The sequence below is a fragment of the Oreochromis niloticus genome, linkage group LG20, assembly GCF_001858045.2.
Source record: "Oreochromis niloticus isolate F11D_XX linkage group LG20, O_niloticus_UMD_NMBU, whole genome shotgun sequence".
Classification (NCBI taxonomy): Eukaryota; Metazoa; Chordata; class Actinopteri; order Cichliformes; family Cichlidae; genus Oreochromis; species Oreochromis niloticus.
The window spans coordinates 6323915-6341762 of record NC_031984.2 but is presented as its reverse complement, the minus strand read 5'-3'; the positions used below and the strand labels follow the sequence as shown (position 1 = coordinate 6341762).

The 17848-nt window shown below is 42.1% G+C and overlaps 1 protein-coding gene across 1 annotated transcript in view; it reads left to right on the top strand.

Annotated features, from left to right (window-relative positions):
* fam120c (family with sequence similarity 120 member C) overlaps positions 1-16156 on the top strand; it is a 37441-nt gene extending 21285 nt beyond the window's left edge. The window contains exons 11-17 of the mRNA XM_003457085.5: positions 1551-1800; positions 4136-4250; positions 5708-5917; positions 7985-8222; positions 8747-8882; positions 9390-9453; positions 9552-16156. Of these exons, the coding sequence (XP_003457133.1) occupies positions 1551-1800; positions 4136-4250; positions 5708-5917; positions 7985-8222; positions 8747-8882; positions 9390-9453; positions 9552-9806 (1268 nt within the window). The 3' untranslated portion in view covers positions 9807-16156. The remainder of the gene's footprint in view (positions 1-1550; positions 1801-4135; positions 4251-5707; positions 5918-7984; positions 8223-8746; positions 8883-9389; positions 9454-9551) is intronic.
* The last annotated feature ends 1692 nt before the right edge of the window (positions 16157-17848 follow it).

Below are 17848 nucleotides of genomic sequence, written 5' to 3'. Positions count from 1 at the left end.
CTGGAATGATTGTACAGCATGCATCTGTAATGACTTCAAAAAGCAAGAATTGGGTGCACAAGTTTTAATTTATTTAGGAACGTGCAGGCTCAAATATATGCACACAGTCAAATCTTTTAATAAGTGTCCCTTTGTTCTACAGTCTTTTAACTTTACAGGGCCTATTCATTTCTTGTTAGTGATCGTGATGGACTATAACTGGTAGTTCCTCTTTGCCAGTAGGATAAGGATTTGTTTGACAGCACTCATTGGATTAACCAATACTCTGAACACTCAGGAAATCCAGGGAACTCAGTGAAGGTCTAAGGAGGAGAAGTGCATATGGATTTATACAAGCTGGGAAGGCCTCTTGGAGCCATTTCTAAATAAACGCAGATTCCAAGATTGTTAGTTCAAACAATTCTGTGCAAGTAGAAGTTACTTGAATGTATTTCCGCTTTTCTAATGTTTGGAAAAAGTCTCGAACCGTCACCCTCAGATGAGAGGAAGTTGGTTAGGATGTTCAGGAAGAACCCACGAACCACCGAGGCTCAAACATGCTGTGGATTGGATACTGTTAGAACAAAGTCATGCTGCTCTACTAGAGTTCAAGAATAAAAAGTGGAATAAAGCAAAATCGGTTCACTTTAAATAGGCCTCTCATCTAAAGCTTGCATCAGTTGAGACAGATTACAGACTTTACAGACTACAGATACTCAATTATTATTACACCTTCAGTCGGTATCATGTGGCCTCCCAAACCTTACTCTTACTGGGTACGTTTTTCATGTTGGCCTCTTACTAGGCCACCTGTCATTTAAAATTTTACTAGCTATATTTGTGCTTGTTTCCTTTTCTCTCCTTTCTTTGTTCCCTTGACTAAAAGGAAGTGGGTTGTAGTGGCTGTATATTTGCTGACTTGTCAAAAAGCTGGCTAGACGCTTATTATTCAGACATTTGCAGTTTTTCATCTGCTCCTGGGCTTTTTCATCCAGAGGTCATTTTGATTTCGTACTCAGAAACTACTTCAGTAATCTTACATTGTAGGGTGAGATGCACCATTAAAGTCAAGCAATATACAGGCTTAAAATGTCCTGTTCCTCATAAATTGCTGTTACCTGGGCCGGTATGCCAATCAGGCTTGTATGTGTGCTGCTTTTACCTGATTTGAGTCGGTATGACTCAGGCAGCCATAGATGTTCGAGATGTATTAACTAACTTAAAGTTGTAGTTAACCACAACTAGTCTTTGACAGCTAGTCAAAGTTGTAGATAACCACAGACCACAGTGACATCTTGGATATCCTCTAATTTTTGTTTTACAACAGATTCACTTGATTTTAATGTGTGTCAAAGAAAGGCAGAAGTTGTGTACCCAGCTGGTAGCTACAGCTTGTTTATAAATGCTTATAATTTCACAGCACTGACAGAATCTATACGTGTGAAACAGCTCAGACCTCTACATGCTCTCATCTTTAGCAGCTTCGGAAAACTCCAAAACTGAAACATCTGCATCATAAGCAACGCCACCGTATGTATCTTATTATTCCAACACTTGTTTCTGTGTTGCAGTTCCTCCAGTGATTATCAAAGAGTGGAGCAGCGGTAAGGCCAAGTCGGCCCTGACACCAGAGCTGGTTCCCGCCTTGTGTTTCCGTGAGTGGACCTGCCCCAACCTCCGGCGGCTCTGGTTAGGTCGTGCCAGCGAGGACCGCTCCAGGAGAACCAGGGCCTTCCTGGCCTGCCTACGCTCAGACTGTCCAGCCCTCCTCAACCCAGCACAGGTCCCACAGCATCTGCTGCTCATGTGCTGCGTGCTCAGGTATCATCAGTTACAGGGATTTTAAAACGCTTTGCTGGGTGCAAATTTAAATTTGACAGGTTTTTTCGGAGGGTGGAATATCCAAATGGCTTTTCTGTTGCAAATCCAGGAGTGTATAAAGGTGGCAGAGCAACATATGTGCATTATTGGGTATAAGCAAACAGCCAATGCTTTTAGAAGCAAGTTTTTGCACTCAGCAGGCATCTTGACAATTCCTGTAGGAAGTTACTTTAAAACATGTCAAGGAATCTGGTCAAATAGTTAAAAAAAGAAAATAAAAAGAGACCTTGTGTCTTTATTTTTTATTTTTTCCTTTCCCTGCTTGAGAATGGATCCAATGTTACTTCTGCCTTTGCAACAATAAAACAGTTGTTTAAGCTGATGTCATAGGTAATTCAAAGTATTTACATTTTTCTCCTGAATTTTCCCAGAGGCACTCTTGTTCAGTGATAATAGCGATAAATAAAACAGATTTAGCAAGACTGAACTCTTCTGAAATGGTCAGTAAACTCTTTCAAAAGATAATAATACCTGAAGGAAAACCTTTCTCTTCAAGCTTAAAAACCCCAACTGGTTTCCTTAAGATTCACTCTTTTTCAGTAACAACAGTAATATGCCAGACTTGAGCAGGAGCAGCTCTATGCCATTTATATTTGTTTGTAGTATTTATGTTTATCTAGTTCATCAAATGCTTAATTTACTCAGTTTAAACTGACAGATGAGCCCTTGTCACCTCACTGTTTGTAGTAGTTTTGTCACACGTGATGTCCGTTATGATAACGATGCCTCTGCTCCTGTCAAACAGTGAGTCAGTATACAGGCTACCACAGAACAGGAAGCTCACAAAGATAAATGTCACCATTTTGATGTCATAATTATACCTGTTAAAGCCAGAATGTCTTCTGTTAACAAGGCTGTGAACTGTGGTGCTCCAGCACGTGTCTTCATCTTCTCTTATTGCCGATCTCCTGTCGGCCTCTCAGTCCTCATTTGTGGCTGTACTTGCAGAGCAATTCTGCCCACAAACTCAGGTCAGAGCAACCTTTGCTGGGGGTCACGCATTACAAGAATAAAATAAATACACACTGCTTGTATCTGGTTTCACTTGTTGATGAACCAGCTGGAGACGGGGATTACAGCCTTAGAAGTATCCTCCTGTCTGCTTGTTATTAAAGTAGATTATAACAAATAGTTAAACATTAAAAAGACCGACATTTCCACCAACTACAGTAGGAAAGACACGTGTTTCTAATAACATTAACAAAGGCTTTGTCTGCTCTCCCATTAAACCCCATCAGCGCTGTAGTGAGCCAGCACTCGTAACACCAGGAGTCTAATTGGAGTTCAACAGTCGCTTTATTATTTATAGCAGTGCTTTTCTTACTGTGACATGTCAGGATGTCTTCTGTGAAAAAGGCTCATCAGTAGGTTGACAGAAAATGACATCTCTGTTCATACAATGGAGCCGGTAACGCTGCCTTTGCAGCATAAATCCTACACAAGATTGCCCTGCTTTCTTTTTCTGGAGACAAACTAAATAATGTGCTGATTATTTTTGATTTGTGTGGGTATTTATATGCTTCACAGTTAAATTTAACTAAATTTTAATTCATCAGAGAGGTAGTAGTTGCTGCTTGTTTTTCACGAGTGAAACATGAAGTGAATCTTCAGCCTTGTTGATGCGGACAAAGTGACAGCAGGAAGGAACATTTTCAACGGGCACACTCGAGAAATTTAAAAATAACGAGATGAAAATTCACGTTTGTGTTTCAGACACGAACTGGAACAGCTCACTGGCTCTGAATGTATGCCTTGCCTAGGATTGATTTATGTAATGGTGCAGGATGTCTCTGGGCTTGTTCTGGCTTTTGCCTGGGAGCTCCTGTTTCTCAGAGACATGCAGGTTAATGCTGCCTGTGTTAGCCCAGGACTCCCAGTTTCACTTCCTGATTGAGTACATGTTAAAAAAAACATCAGCGTTCGACTGTTCGATATCCCCTGAAATAAATATAATCGCTTTTATTTGTCACAATTTGTGTTGCAAAAATTCATTTTCATTCATGCAATAAGTAATAAAAACTGATTTGAAGATTTTCCACTCCAGTCATGTAAGAACAGAGTGATGCTAGAGTAAATCTTTTTTATTGTTGTTCTTTTTTTCATCGAAATCTGCACTCTAGTCATCCTTTTGATTTAAATGTAAGTGTGTGTCTCTGAGAACTGTTATGTCATATTCCCTGAAGAATGAAAGAAAACTACAGTTTTTGCTTCTGTTGTTACTAAATTAAAACTGAAAAATTCCAGGGCACTGTTTGAATTAATTATTTTTTTTCAGGTATATGATGCAGTGGCCTGGAGGAAGGATCCTCCAGAGACATGAGCTCGATGCCTTCCTGGCCCAAGCTGTTTCCAGCCAGCTCTATGAGCCTGACCAGCTACAGGAGCTGAAGGTGAGAGTTCCCTCCTTTCAGGGAATAATCATTAACAAGTGTTCTTATTTTTCTTGCTTTGTGGTGTTAATTATATCTCTTGGTGTTGTTTGAGAAAACAGAAGTGCTGAAAAATACAACATCCTTTCCCTCGGAGGCAGTTTGGTTAATAAGGGAAGAATGTAATGGCATCTTAAAGTGTAATTTATTGTCTTACAAATGTATCCTTCTTCCAAATGGAAGAAGGATACATCCTTCCAAATGTATATGTGTCCATTTGGATGGAGAGTGGAGATGGGTTTTCACGCACCCAAGATGCCAACTCCATGTTGCTGGAAATGGATGGGGAATGCGTTTGCTGAATACTTACCGGTTGAAAAGTGGACCGAAATAAGGGAGGGAGTGACGGCAGAGTTCACTAGAAATAGGAGAAATGCAAAAAAAAACCCAAAAACAGAAAAGTAAAAATACAGCATGAAAAGAACAGGCCGTGGCTGTAGTGGACAATCGTTTTCACTTCCGCTCTTTTTGTTATAACTTCGCCCTTCTCCACAGCTGGTCGGATCAACGAAAGCACAATCAAGAGTATCCCACAGACCGGTTGTATCACATACTTTATACACCACCTCCATCGGCAAAGGAGCTCACCGTGGACAGACCCGAACTGCCAGCTGACTGCGAACACGCTCCCGCTTTTCCACAGGTTGTCATGCCATCGTCATGGTTGATGCATCCTCAATAGGCTCCATGTTTCTCCTTAAGGATATGTGTCACAACTCCAGAAGTTAATTCCAGAAAACTACAAAAAAAAAAAATCAGAACTCAATCAGTGAAGTCATTGCCACATTTTTCGAGTTTTCTTTTGAAATCCTGCGTGTCTGCATTAATATCATAGGAATACATACAGAAACTAACCTGTTTTCATATGCATGCCTCTGGCTGCTGTGGCTGTACTATGTGAAGCAGGTTATAAAAAATAGGAGATCCACAAGAAGCCAAAATGCACAATGTTAAATGTGAAAACAACAAAATAAACCCAAACAGAAAAGGTGGTGGTAAAACCCTCGAAAAAAGTTAAGATTCAACTGTGGAAGGAAAATTTAGTTCAGTTTTAACAGAAGCTTTGTTTGAGTGATGTATAGTCAACCGAGCCAAGGAGGAAGTAGCGTAAAAATGAATAGTAGCGATGTGCTTCTTGGCCCTAAGTCAGTATTGATTATCATCATACATGCATCAGCTGTGATGTGGGTGGCAGTGAACCTCCGGAGAGCGCAGTGTGTAGGCGCCTTTATGAGCAGATAAGACTCTGTAGAGTCAGTAAAAACCCTGACAAGCTAAAGTCTCTGAGAAGAGTCTCCTCCATGCGTGCTCACGTGTCGCAGAGACCTCGCAGCTCCTCAGCGCCGTCGCCTCTCTGCTCTCGTTTCTGTTCCCACCTCTTAAATGCTGTCATTTTTCATTTGTGTGTTGGCTGTCAGGTGGAGAAGGTGGATGCTCGCGGCGTGCAGCTGGCTGCTCTCTTTATGGCCGGCGTCGATACGGCGCTGTTTATCAACGATGTCTGCGGTCAGCCGTTGCCGTGGGAACACTGCTGCCCCTGGGGCTTCTTCGACGGTAAACTGTTCCAGAGCAAACTGGCCCGAGCCGCCCGTGACCGAGCCGCCCTGCTGGACATGTGTGAGGGGCAGGTACGAAGCAGAGCGTCACGGGGCTGTGTGTGACGGTCGTTTGTCTTTCATGTCCAAAAATCCCCGTTGGAGGGTGAATTTGAGTCCAGTCATAATACAGCTCTGTGTGTAAATGGCTTTTAAAATGTACTTTTTCCATCTTCCCCCACAAATTTGTGAAGGTTATTTTAAAGAGCAGGATGGGGAAGTTCATATTTTCTTTTGCTTTGAGACTTGAAGTGTAATATTGATTCAAAATGCTTTACTGTAACTCTGCCCATTTAAGATGGACACACCAATACAGTTTATAAAACACAAGCTAACAGTTGTTTAAAACAAATACATGGCACAAACCGATAACGTGTAGAAAAAGGGAGTGTACAGAGGTGAATAAAATGGAATGTTAGACAAGAAAAACTAGGAGTCAAAAAAAGATTAAGTCAGCCGCCTTCAAAATATATATATTTTTAATTTGTTACATATTGTGATTTTCCTATTTTTTCCCCCAACAATAACACAAAAATGTAACAATTGTAAATGATTGGAGCATGCTGCATGTACTGGGGATTACGGTCCTGGGATGGTTGATCAACTTCATCCCCAGTCCATCTGCTCTACACTGCCTTTGACCTAAAAGCACCAAAAAAACATTCAAAAAATATAAACCACAAATTTTCTTGGCGACTTTCATAGGAATAGAAACAAATAAGACATTGAGACAAGTCAAGATTGAGACCATTTTAAGAGCCTTGGTGTAACCCTTCATATAGGACATCCATGTAGCTCATCTGGCAGCCCATGTGCCGGATGCTTACCGCAGTGCTCTGAGCTCAGGTCCATTCCAGTGTTCCTGTGCTGTTCCAGTCAAACGAAGCCTTTAAAACCTCCAAAATAAACCATTAAAAGTAGAAACATACTAAGCTTATACTGCATACACACAGTATCAGCTTACCCAGCCGTGATATGAGCCTTATTAACGCATTAGTTCCTATAAGGTACTGTAAATTTACATTAATAGAGTATCACTGATCGGTTTAACTTGCTTATATTTCTGTTGCTGACTTGCTAGGGCAGCAATCTTTAAGCATGTTAAAACAGCTAAATGAATAAAAAAATAGAAAGCACTATAAGAATTAACACGAATACAAATACAAAACTGAGTTATTGAAGGAATTAAAGTCTTGTTTGGGTTTTTTGGGGGTTGGGTTTTTTTTTTTTTGTTGTTGTTGTTCAAGCCCAAATCAGTGTCAATGACCATGGTGGAGGCTGGCTGCTCAGTTCACTTTACCAGGAGAAGTGCAAATTAGTCACCATCTCTCTGAATGTGTGTGTTAACAAAGTTTCCAGCTGTTATCACATGGCCAAATTTTAAAGTAGACATTAAAAAAACAGAATGAAAAATGACTACAGGAGGAAGCACACAGGCCTGTGATAAAGAGCTTCATAAAAAAGCTTTATTCATCCTCACAGCTGAGTTGTATTTGAAATGATTGTGACAGTATCAGCTCCTCTGCCCTGGCTGGACTCAGTATGTTGGGGTTGAATAGTTGAATCTCTGCTGTGTTTCATATGTTATTAAGCCTTTTTAATAAAGTGACTTACCCATATGTACAGTATGGCAAGAATATGTTTAAATTTTTAGCTTTTTGCAAAAATAGAACTTCAATAAGACAGAATGCAGACATGCAGCCTCGGAAACAGGACAAGTTAAAATAAGCAGAATAGATGGGGGGATGTTAATGAGTGTGGTGCATGCTACATCCAGAGCTGTGAGGGTGCGATTAACTACGTCCTGACCCACATAGATGCATACATAAGAAATTAGAGTAAGATAAATTGATAGATATCTATATTTATGGAGTTACATTATTGGCATGGGAGGAAAAACTTAGCACTGAGTCGCCCTCGGAGATAAACAATTTTATTTTTATTATTATTGTTGCTGTAATTAATTTACCCCCAAAGTATTTTACCCATGATGCATGCCCACTCCAGTTTTATGGATGGTAAAAATGACAGTTAAAGAGAAAGCGGGATCTACTCTGTATCTGTCACGTACTAACAGCCGTAATTCTTTCTGCTCTGCAGGAGGAGCTGGTGTCCAAGGTCGAGAAGATGCGCCAGGCGATCCTCGAGGGCATTAACCTGTCTCGCCCTCCTCCTCCACCACCACCTCTTCCACCTCCTGCCTTCCTTCCCCCTGCCATGATGCCCCCTTTCTACCCCATGCCTCCTCTCTACCCACCCCGTCCGATGGGCGGCATGCCCCCACATCACCCACATCATCCACACCACCCAGCCCAGCACAGGCCCCGAGGCTTCCCAGGTACGCCACAGTTCATCCACTGTCTGAAACAAGTAGTTTTAGCTCCTTTCCCACTTCTTTTAAGCCAGCTTGTTTCTGATTGGACACCTTGCAAACAAAACATTTGAGTTCTGAGATGACCATATTATAAATATCCACTCTGTAAGTTACAAAGCCAAGAGTAGGAAAATACATTTGGAGCATTTGGAGCAGTCTGAAAACTGAGATTTGGATTACTCGAGTAGTCGTCGAACATACACTGAAATCAATATACAGCAGAATAGATTTCCTTTTACAGATTGAACAGAAAGTTGTCTTCTATGTAATGCAGTTACATTTAATTGATACAAGGAAATGTTTCTGACTCCAGACTAATGTTGTAAAGTTTCTTGTTGGTATAAAACTGTGTGCTTGGTTATCTACTAGGTGACAAAACATGGTAGAGTATAGATAAATGCGTAGTTGTTATATTAAGATAATATGGAATATAAAACAGGAACACAGCGTTTATTTGAGTGTAGTGACTTTACAATCTTTTCTTTCAGGCATTCAGTCCATCCCCCCTCAGGGAGGGAAACTGGAGATCGCTGGCATGGTGGTTGGTCAGTGGGCTGGCAACAAACCAGTCCGTGGGAGAGGGGGCTTGAACATGCAGGTGGTGTCAGTGGGAGCCGGGAAAGGGTGAGTACTGCTATATATTTTTTTCAAGTAAAATGAACACATTGCAGGGTTTGGATAAGCGCTTCCAGGGCTGCCAAGGCTGTAACGGCTTGAGTTTAAAAAGTCTTGACGTCGTTTGAGCCATAGTCTCTGGACTTTGTGCTTCTTTCCATTTATTAACAGCTCTGGTATATAATTACTGTATCAAAGTGCTAAAAATCTACATTGACAGGGAAATAAATTCTTCTCAAAATTCAGTTTTCTCATAGTGACAAGTCTTCCTCAGCCTCTGTAAACCATCGATCTCCTCTTTCTTGGATCAAGTTTGTAAAGTCAGCTCTTACTGTTCGGACTTCAAGGACAGTTGTAAAAAAGAGATCACTACTTGATGAAACGAATCCTGTGTCAATCATAGCCTGTACAAAAGATGACCACCGTGAAGTCACAATCCCAAATGTGTAATATGTGTTGGTTATTTATTGAAGAATGCAAGTAAAGGTTTCAAGTCTTTCTGTTTGTTCACCACAGGAGGGGTAAAGAGACTCCAGCAAAACTAAGGGGAGGGAAGAAGACAACTGCCAACAGAACACAGGTATGACAGCAGACAAGCCTCTGTACTCTCAGGTGAACACTGAAATCAGGCGTGGACGTCATCTTTGTTGCACTCCAACATTTCTGTCTCTCCTTCAGACGTCGTCCCCCCCATCCAGCAGTCCCCCAAAGCCCTCCGAGGAGGCGGGCTCCACGCCAGAGGTTGCCTCTCAGCAGCTGAACGGCAGCTCAGCAGCCTCCGCCATCGGCCAGCCCTTGGAGCTGACTCCCCTGGCCCAGCCAACCCCGTGTGCCTTAGCCAGCAGAGACAACCAATCAGAGGGGGTGGAAGTGGAGGCCCCCTGTTGCCTTGACGACTGCCCGTCAGACGGAGCACTACAGAAGGAGGAGTGATGGCATTCTTACCAGGATGCGCTGCTCTAAGAGAGTTATCTGTGTTCGACTGCCTTTCCCTGTTTTTGTAGCCCTGTCTGCTAGCTGTGCACATCATCACACGGCGCAGGAGGTGATGCGAGGCCCGTCCTCGCCTCCTCTGCTGCGCCGTGTGATTAGCTAAACCAGTTAGCCGTTACCCCCCTCCCCCTATAAGTTTTCTCATATGGTTTTGCATTGTTTCTGAAGAGAGGTTTTTCCATGAGTCCGTAAGCGCCCCACCTGTCAAAAAAAATCCCCCATAATCCTTCCCTGTCCGCACTCAGAGTGAAATAAGCTTAAAGCCCCGCCCCATCACCCCCACATCTTTAATCAATCCCACCCCCTTTTATTAGGGGTGTCTGTACAGTTTGATTATTTTGTTGTTGTTGTTTTTTTTTCCAGTCGTCCCGTTGTTTGAATCTCTGCACACAGACGTTAAGCATGCGGCGACGGTGACAGGCGGTCGTTGTATGTTGATGTGGTTTGTTGCCATAGCCACCTCACGAGAGGTCAGAGATGTTCAGAGTCCGCCTCTTCTGTGCAGCGACCCTCGCCAAACTCCACTCTGCAACCAGGTTGGCTGGCAGCGCTGCTAAATACACAGCGGTAGCACTCGCGCTAGCATCAAACCCCGTTATTTTTATTTTTTTCTTTCATTGATTTGATTGGTTAATCTGTCACTGAAGCACTTCTGCACCACCATGGCATTAGTGTGATATCTTACTTTGCCCAATGTAGCATAGCCTAGTACTTAGCTGTGCTAAGAGATCCCATGAATTTATGCACCTTAAGCCCTACAGTATGCAAGATTTTCCCCCGACCCTCCAAAAAAGAAAAAAAAAAATGCATTATTATGTTATTGTCCCACCCCTCACCCCGCCCCCTTCCCCTCCTCCCAAAGCTTTGATTGTACTACCCCAGCAGAAGCACTTAATGTTGTATTTAAATATAATGGATTCAAACAAGCCCCTACACCACATGTGTCGAACTCCAGGCCTCGAGGGCCGGTGTCCTGCAGATTTTAGATGTGTTCGTGATCCAATACGGCTGATTTAAATGGCCAAATTACCTCATCAACATGTCTTGAAGTTCTCCAGATGCCTGGTAATGAACTAATCATTTGATTCAGGTGTGTTGACCCAGGGTGAGATCTAAAACCTGCAGGACACCGGCCCTCGAGGCCTGGAGTTTGACACCCCTGTCCTACACAGTTGAATTGACAGTCGGTGAGGGGCGTTCCCCACGCCCGAGTAAATCATTATGACACATAGATCTGCATTTAAAGATAGAGATCTATTTGAGAGACGTCAGAATGTGAACAGAGTGGTTTCAGACAAAGAAGCACTTTGTTTTAAAAAATGTTAAACCACACTGGACAGTCCTCTAACAGTTGATATAGAAATGACAACCTCTCTGAGGCACCTTCTTCAGTTAAAGGCCAAAAACGTAGAAATGGAAACTGTCCAGTAAAAGATGGAAATGAGCGGTGAGGTTTTTGGGCGACTGCTGCCAGGCAGAGTTCCCCTCAGACTGCCCTCACACATTCACTTTGCTATGAAGCTAAAAGGAGTCTTGATCGTCCACGTCGAGGAGCTCCTGGGAATCATTTCAGATTTCTTAAAAACTATTTCCAAAGTGTATTTTCATAAGACATATGTGATATAAAAGTGGCGTGGCAGCAAAGCCTCAAAAGATTGAGCAGCTGTTGTCATTACAAATGCCCGACACAGAGAGCCGCTGCTCGGCGAAGCTCCGGTGTGTCACTTTAGACCAGCAGGAAGCACTTCCCTGCCCCTGAAGCGCCTCAGCCGAGCGTGGCGCGAGCCTTCGTGGGCCGGACCGCATCGTCACTTGACAGGGGAGAGGGAGGCCTCGTGGCGGACCCCCAAGCGTGCCGCTCACAATCTGAGACTTCTAGGAAATGTTTTATTAGAGCATTTATGTTTGTAGAGAATGAAATGTGTCCCCCACCTCCACACACACACAGTAACGTCTCATCTGACAAAGGAAATACAAGCATGTACCTTCTTAACGATTAGCTGTAGCACAACTGCAAACGTCAAAGCAGTAGAGCGACAGATACTGCCTGAGAGATGCTGGCCATGATCGTTGTAATCTCTCTAAAACGTACGTAGAGAGGCTGAAATAAACTCGTCACATGGAAAAAAGGGCAAGTCAGCAAAGAAGCACCTTATTTTCTTACTACATTGATGACTTGCGCTTCATCGTGTGCCACAAAATTTGACACGGAAGAAAAAAGCTCCTATGAAATGCTTTTTTTTTTTTATTTGTTTGTTTCTTTATTGTTTTTTGAAGGAAACAGAAGACCCTGACTATATATATATATAAATATATATAAGTAAGTGTTAATGTAGTCGCGTCAGACATCCCCTCTGTTATGAACTCAGCCATTTACAGTGACACGCTGACAGTCGACCCAGCCGTGAGCGCAGGCCCACCGAGGCCATGCCGCCGCCTCTTACACCAACACCAAATGAAATCAAAAAAAGGTTCGGACTAGTTAGCCGTTAATTGGTAGGGATCTACGAGCACTTTAGGTGTTCTTAGGTTAAGAGTAGGTAAACAGCGTCGGGGCTTAACACAGGACTGTAAAACAGACACCAAGACTAGGCTAGAGAATATAGCTCCACTGGCCGAAATACTAAGTCTAGATTTACTAGGAGTCATATACTTAACTGCTTTCAACTTTTGACATTAGTACAAATACGTGTATTGCAGCAGTACATTGTTAGAAGATGGCTTTTCTGCGGCGATCCAGAGTGTGACCTGGTATTCGATGCCCTCTCTCGATTCGCGCGCCAGATAACAGTTACACACACACACACACACACACACACACATGCACAAACACACAAACACACACACATGTTCACAATACGCGCGCACACACACACACACCCACACGCGCACACACACACAGAGAAATCAGTTGCATTTGTTACCAGCGGCATTCTCTCTGCTTTCGTGCTGAAGTGATTTCTTTTTGTGCAGTTTCAGTTCCCAGTGGAGTGGTCGTCAGTTCATCTGAGATTTTTTGGTAACACTTTCTACTGACCGCGAGGAGGAAGAAAAAATAAATAAATCCCACATTCACATTCAAGTTTTTGCTGCATGGACACAGATTGGAGAAACACACGCGCACACCGACACACTTTTAGAATACACGCACATAATAAACACACGGATATATAGATGTTAAATCCTGAGTTACACAGTAGGTAGTTTGGAAAAAAAAAGGAAAAAAAAAGTCAACACAACACATGATGTAGTGTCCCTCTTTTGTCCTCGTCTGTTTTAGTTTGATAGGTATTTGATCAGTGATTTTTATGCTTGTTATCCTCTAACCCGCCCCTGCTATGACACTTCTTCTCGCTGTTCATCCATTTATTCTTTTCTCCCACCCTCAAATTTTTCCTCAGCCTCCTTGTAGAGTACTTACATCCACGAAATCACACACAGACACACACACACACACACACACACACACACATAAACCAAGCCCACTGCAGGCACACACAGATATCCTCCACACAGGTTAATCCCACCCCCGTCCTCCTCCCACTGTATCTCAGTTTCCTTTCACCTCCCTCTCTGCCGCTCCGTTAGCCCCTTTAGGACCGTTTCTATTGGCCGTTTTTATTTTTTCTCTTTTTCTCTTCGGGCTGCCCCGCCCCCTTAATCAACCCAACTAACAGTAAAGGTTATATTAACGTTGATAATCAGTTTCTGTATGTATCTAGCCAGAGTGGATTTAAAAAAAATCAGAAAAAAAATCAAAACTGTTTTATTCAATTGTGCAAAATGTGTTTTTTCTTACTATTTTTAATGTTATTACATCTTCTAATCTAATCCTTCTACCATCGCTTCAGTTAGTACTGAAATACGCTTAGCCAACCTAGAGATTTGAACTGTAACGATCGCCATTTTCCTTACCTGTATTTTATATGGCATCTGTAGACCACTTCACCGTTTTATTATTGTACGTAAGTAAATATTGCCCGTTTTTTCAGATTGAAAATCGTCGTCTGCACTATGTTCGATTCTCATATTATCCCCGATAACGAGTTTTTGCTCTTCGTCGTTAATCAAAGCTCAACTCTGCGCCCTTGCACAAAGCAGCGAAACATCTCTTGTGAACACCTGAGAACCAAAGTACACCTAGTATCCCCGTCTATCCCTCCACCACCCCAAAACAAGCTCCTCTATAGCCCCTCCCCCTGCCCAACATTGACAGCTCCCCGCCCCTCCACCCCGAGTAATAAGTTTCTGATGATTATATGTATAATGACATTACAGCACGTGTGATTTATCCGACAGATCTGTGAGGTAACGGTGTGGTGTTTCATTTTTATTTTTGTTGTTTTTCATACTGTGGTTTTCGTGGAGACGCAGACGGACCGGGCAGCGAGTGAGCGGCTCATCAAAATCTCCCGCTCGCTCCTCACAGTGAAGTTTTAGCCGGTGTGAACCGCTCCACTCGCTCCCATCACATCAAATTAAGAAACCACACACGGGAAGAAGGAATGACACCTGACAAATGTTCTCTGTCACGCCGAGCTTGTGGCACCCTCTTTTGCTTTTTTTTTTTGTTTGTTTGTTTGTTTTGTTTTGTTTTTTGCTTTTTTTTCTTCAAAACTTTGTCTTTTAACTCCCAGGACTCGAGCTGAACGAGTCTTTTCATGCTGTACGTGGGCACTGAGGCGGAGGAAAGAGAGACTGTTTTCCTCACAGTGCGAATCTGAGATTGATCGACCATCCAGGAGGTTTATTCACATCAAGCAAATAAACATTTTAGCCATGAGGATCTGCTTTCAGAGCTTTCGGGCTTCTCATACAAAAAAAATTGATAGAATCTCAGAGTTTTGTGGACTAGAACAAGCAATTTTAATATTGGTGTTGTGCTGCTGCAAAATGAGTAATTTTCTGTCACTTATTGCAAAATTTACTAAACAGAATGCGTATTTGGTAGTTGTAGGGCCGATCTCTTGGTGGAAATTAGTGTGTTATTCTGACATTTGTACGTTTGAACCATAACAAGCTAATTGACATTAGTGCATCGAGCTGCAGAAAATACAGCTGCTTCCTGGCACATTTTACTGCAATCATCAAGTCATATTTAAAGGAATTGTTATCGGATATGATTTAGGCTGAATATCTAAATTTTAGACAGTTGGTCTGACAAAATCAGGCAATTTTAAGATGCTGTCTGTTGATTTTGACATCAGTAGTGAAAATCATTGCAAGTTGCAGACCTTGTTAGTTAATCCCAGTCCATAGTCAACATCCTGTTTTTATAGTGAATAAAAGTTATTTTCCGTCTTAGTTAGGGCATTTATTGGTTTAGAGGCTTTTGTTCAGATAAAAAGAAGCAATTTTAAGACATTTTCTCCACCAAAAGCTGTTTTATTTTGAAGGAATGAATAAAGAAAGCTGCAGTCCTCGTTAACAAATTCCAATCCATGGCTTACATCTCGCTTTGATCATCATAAAATTTCATTTCCAGTTTCTGATTTAAATCAGGAGGTTTAAACCATCTCAGCTGAAGTGCTGTGAGGAAAATTCTCGCTCTGACTGAAATGAATAGTATTTGTGTCATAAAGCTGGTTAAAAGTAACCCCCACCTCTCTGCCTACGAAAACGGGAGCATCCTCTGAAGAGAAGCAAAAGCCCCAGAACAGGAGTGTGTGCGTGTATTATTGTAGAAATGAAACAGTATTATCTTCTGTCATACAGAAAGGAGTCATCGGTTGGGTTGTATCTGTCCAGGAAATCTCACAGCATTTTTGTCCGGTTTGAATAAGGGTCCCTAATTTCTGTCTCTCTCTACACTGCCAGTCTCCCCCCCTCAGCAGCCCCCCGGAAGGTTCAGAATAACCTGTCCCCCCCTTCCACCTCCCTCCCTTCGTGGCCGAGTCCCCGTCAAGCTGGGGGCCGTTTCACATCACGTCGGTCAATGCATCAGTACCCAGAACCACCCAAAAACTACCTGTGCAGCGAAAAAAGGGTTAAAATTTATCCATAATATTGTTATAGAAATATTATCATCATCATTATTGCTGTTATAATTATGGTTGGTATAATTTGTCATCATTGTTAGCATTATGGAAGCACCAGACGGTTTGTGGAAAGGTGAGAGAAAGTTTTTTTTGTTCTTTTGTTTTTAATTTGTCTGGCTGTTGGTGGTCTGATCTCACAGAGGCAGGGGAGGAATGGTTCAGAAAGAGACAAAGATGGCAGTCATGTTTGTACTGGTTGGGAAATGACTTACAGTGCTGAAATAAAATTTATTCTTTTAGTAAAAAAATGTATTTCCTGTGTCCTGTGTCTTCATTCATTGAATTTTTGAGGGCTTTTAATAGCAAAACTTGCACCAATGTAATGTCTGTGATGTAGAGGGATTTTTTTTTTTTTTTAAATAAACCACTGATGTTTCACTGGAGGAAACTTCCAAAAGTCCACTTTGGGTAACCTTTAAAGCAGGGGTGGGGAAATCCAGGCCTCAAGGGCCTGTGTCCTGCACTTTTAGATATCATCCAGGGTCAACATACCAGAATCAAATGATTCAATTCAGTTCAGTTCAATTTTATTTATACAGCGCCAAATCACAACAAAAGTCGACTCAAGGCGCATTATATTGTACAGTATACTCTATAATAACAGATACAGAGAAAAACCCAACAATCATATGACCCCCTATGAGCAAGCACTTTGTCGACAGTGGGAAGGAAAAACTCCCTTTTAACAGGAAGAAACCTCCAGCAGAACCAGGCTCAGGGAGAGGCGGGGCCATCTGCTGCGAAGACATGCTGTGGAAGAGAGAGAGATTGATAACAGATATGATTCAGTGCAGAGAGGTCTTATTAACATATAGCGAGTGAGAAAGGTGACTGGAAAGGAAAATGCAATGCATCATGGGAATCCCCGGCAGCCTACGTCTATTGCAGCATAACTAAGGGAGGATTCAGGGTCACTTGGTCCAGCTCTAACTATATGCTTTAGCAAAAAGGAAAGTTTTAAGCCTAATCTTGAAAGTAGAGATAGTGTCTGTCTCCTGAATCCAAACTGGAAGCTGGTTCCACAGAAGAGGGGCCTGAAAACTGAAGGCTCTCCCTCCCATTCTACTTTTAAATACTCTAGGAACAACAAGTAGGCCTGCAGTGCGAGAGCGAAGTGCTCTAATAGGGTGATGGGGCCTGATTATTTAAATGATTAGTTCATTACCAGCCCTCTGGCTCTGGAGTACTTCAAGACAGGAGGTAATTTAGCCATTTGAATCAGCTGTGTTGGATCACTGACACATCTAAAACCTGCAGGACACCGGCCCTTGAGGCCTGGAGTTCCCCACCCCTACTTTAAAGGCTCCTGTCATATTGTTTTGTTTGGTCAAAAAAAAAAGTTCAACCATATCCTTATTTATATTTAAGAAAACAAATTTCTAGATGTAATTCCTTCTGTGTTAAAATAATTTTCTCAGTACTCGCAGATGTTTCCTACTGCTTTGATATTGAAGTTTAATCTAAATCCTCACGATCAGTAGATGCGCTCTTCTTGGTGTGTTACTACTTCACTGTCTCTTCCCAATGACTTAATAAGAAATGACCCAGGTGTAAATGCTTTTAAAAAAGAAGTAAAAAGCACCTCTGCCGAAGATGTATGTAAAATCGGAGCCAATCTATCAGAGCAACTCCACTTCCTTTAAATCCCGTTATGTAGAAATTGGCTGCAATTCACGTTGGAGGGGGCAGAGGGCGCTCATGATAGAACTAAACGCTTAAAAGTATTATTTACACTGTCTTCTAGACATAAAGTTTTAATTTAATTTTCTAGCATTTGCTAATTTATGCTTAACCGTGACTTTCAGGCTGTAAATTCATAAAAAACGACTCCACTAAATCTATCGTCTCAAAGCATTTCATCATGAAGTTTACTTCAAACATTTTTTAGATTACTGGCGCCCACTCTGAAGTAGAAGTCCAGAAAGTGGGAACTCTTGATATTTT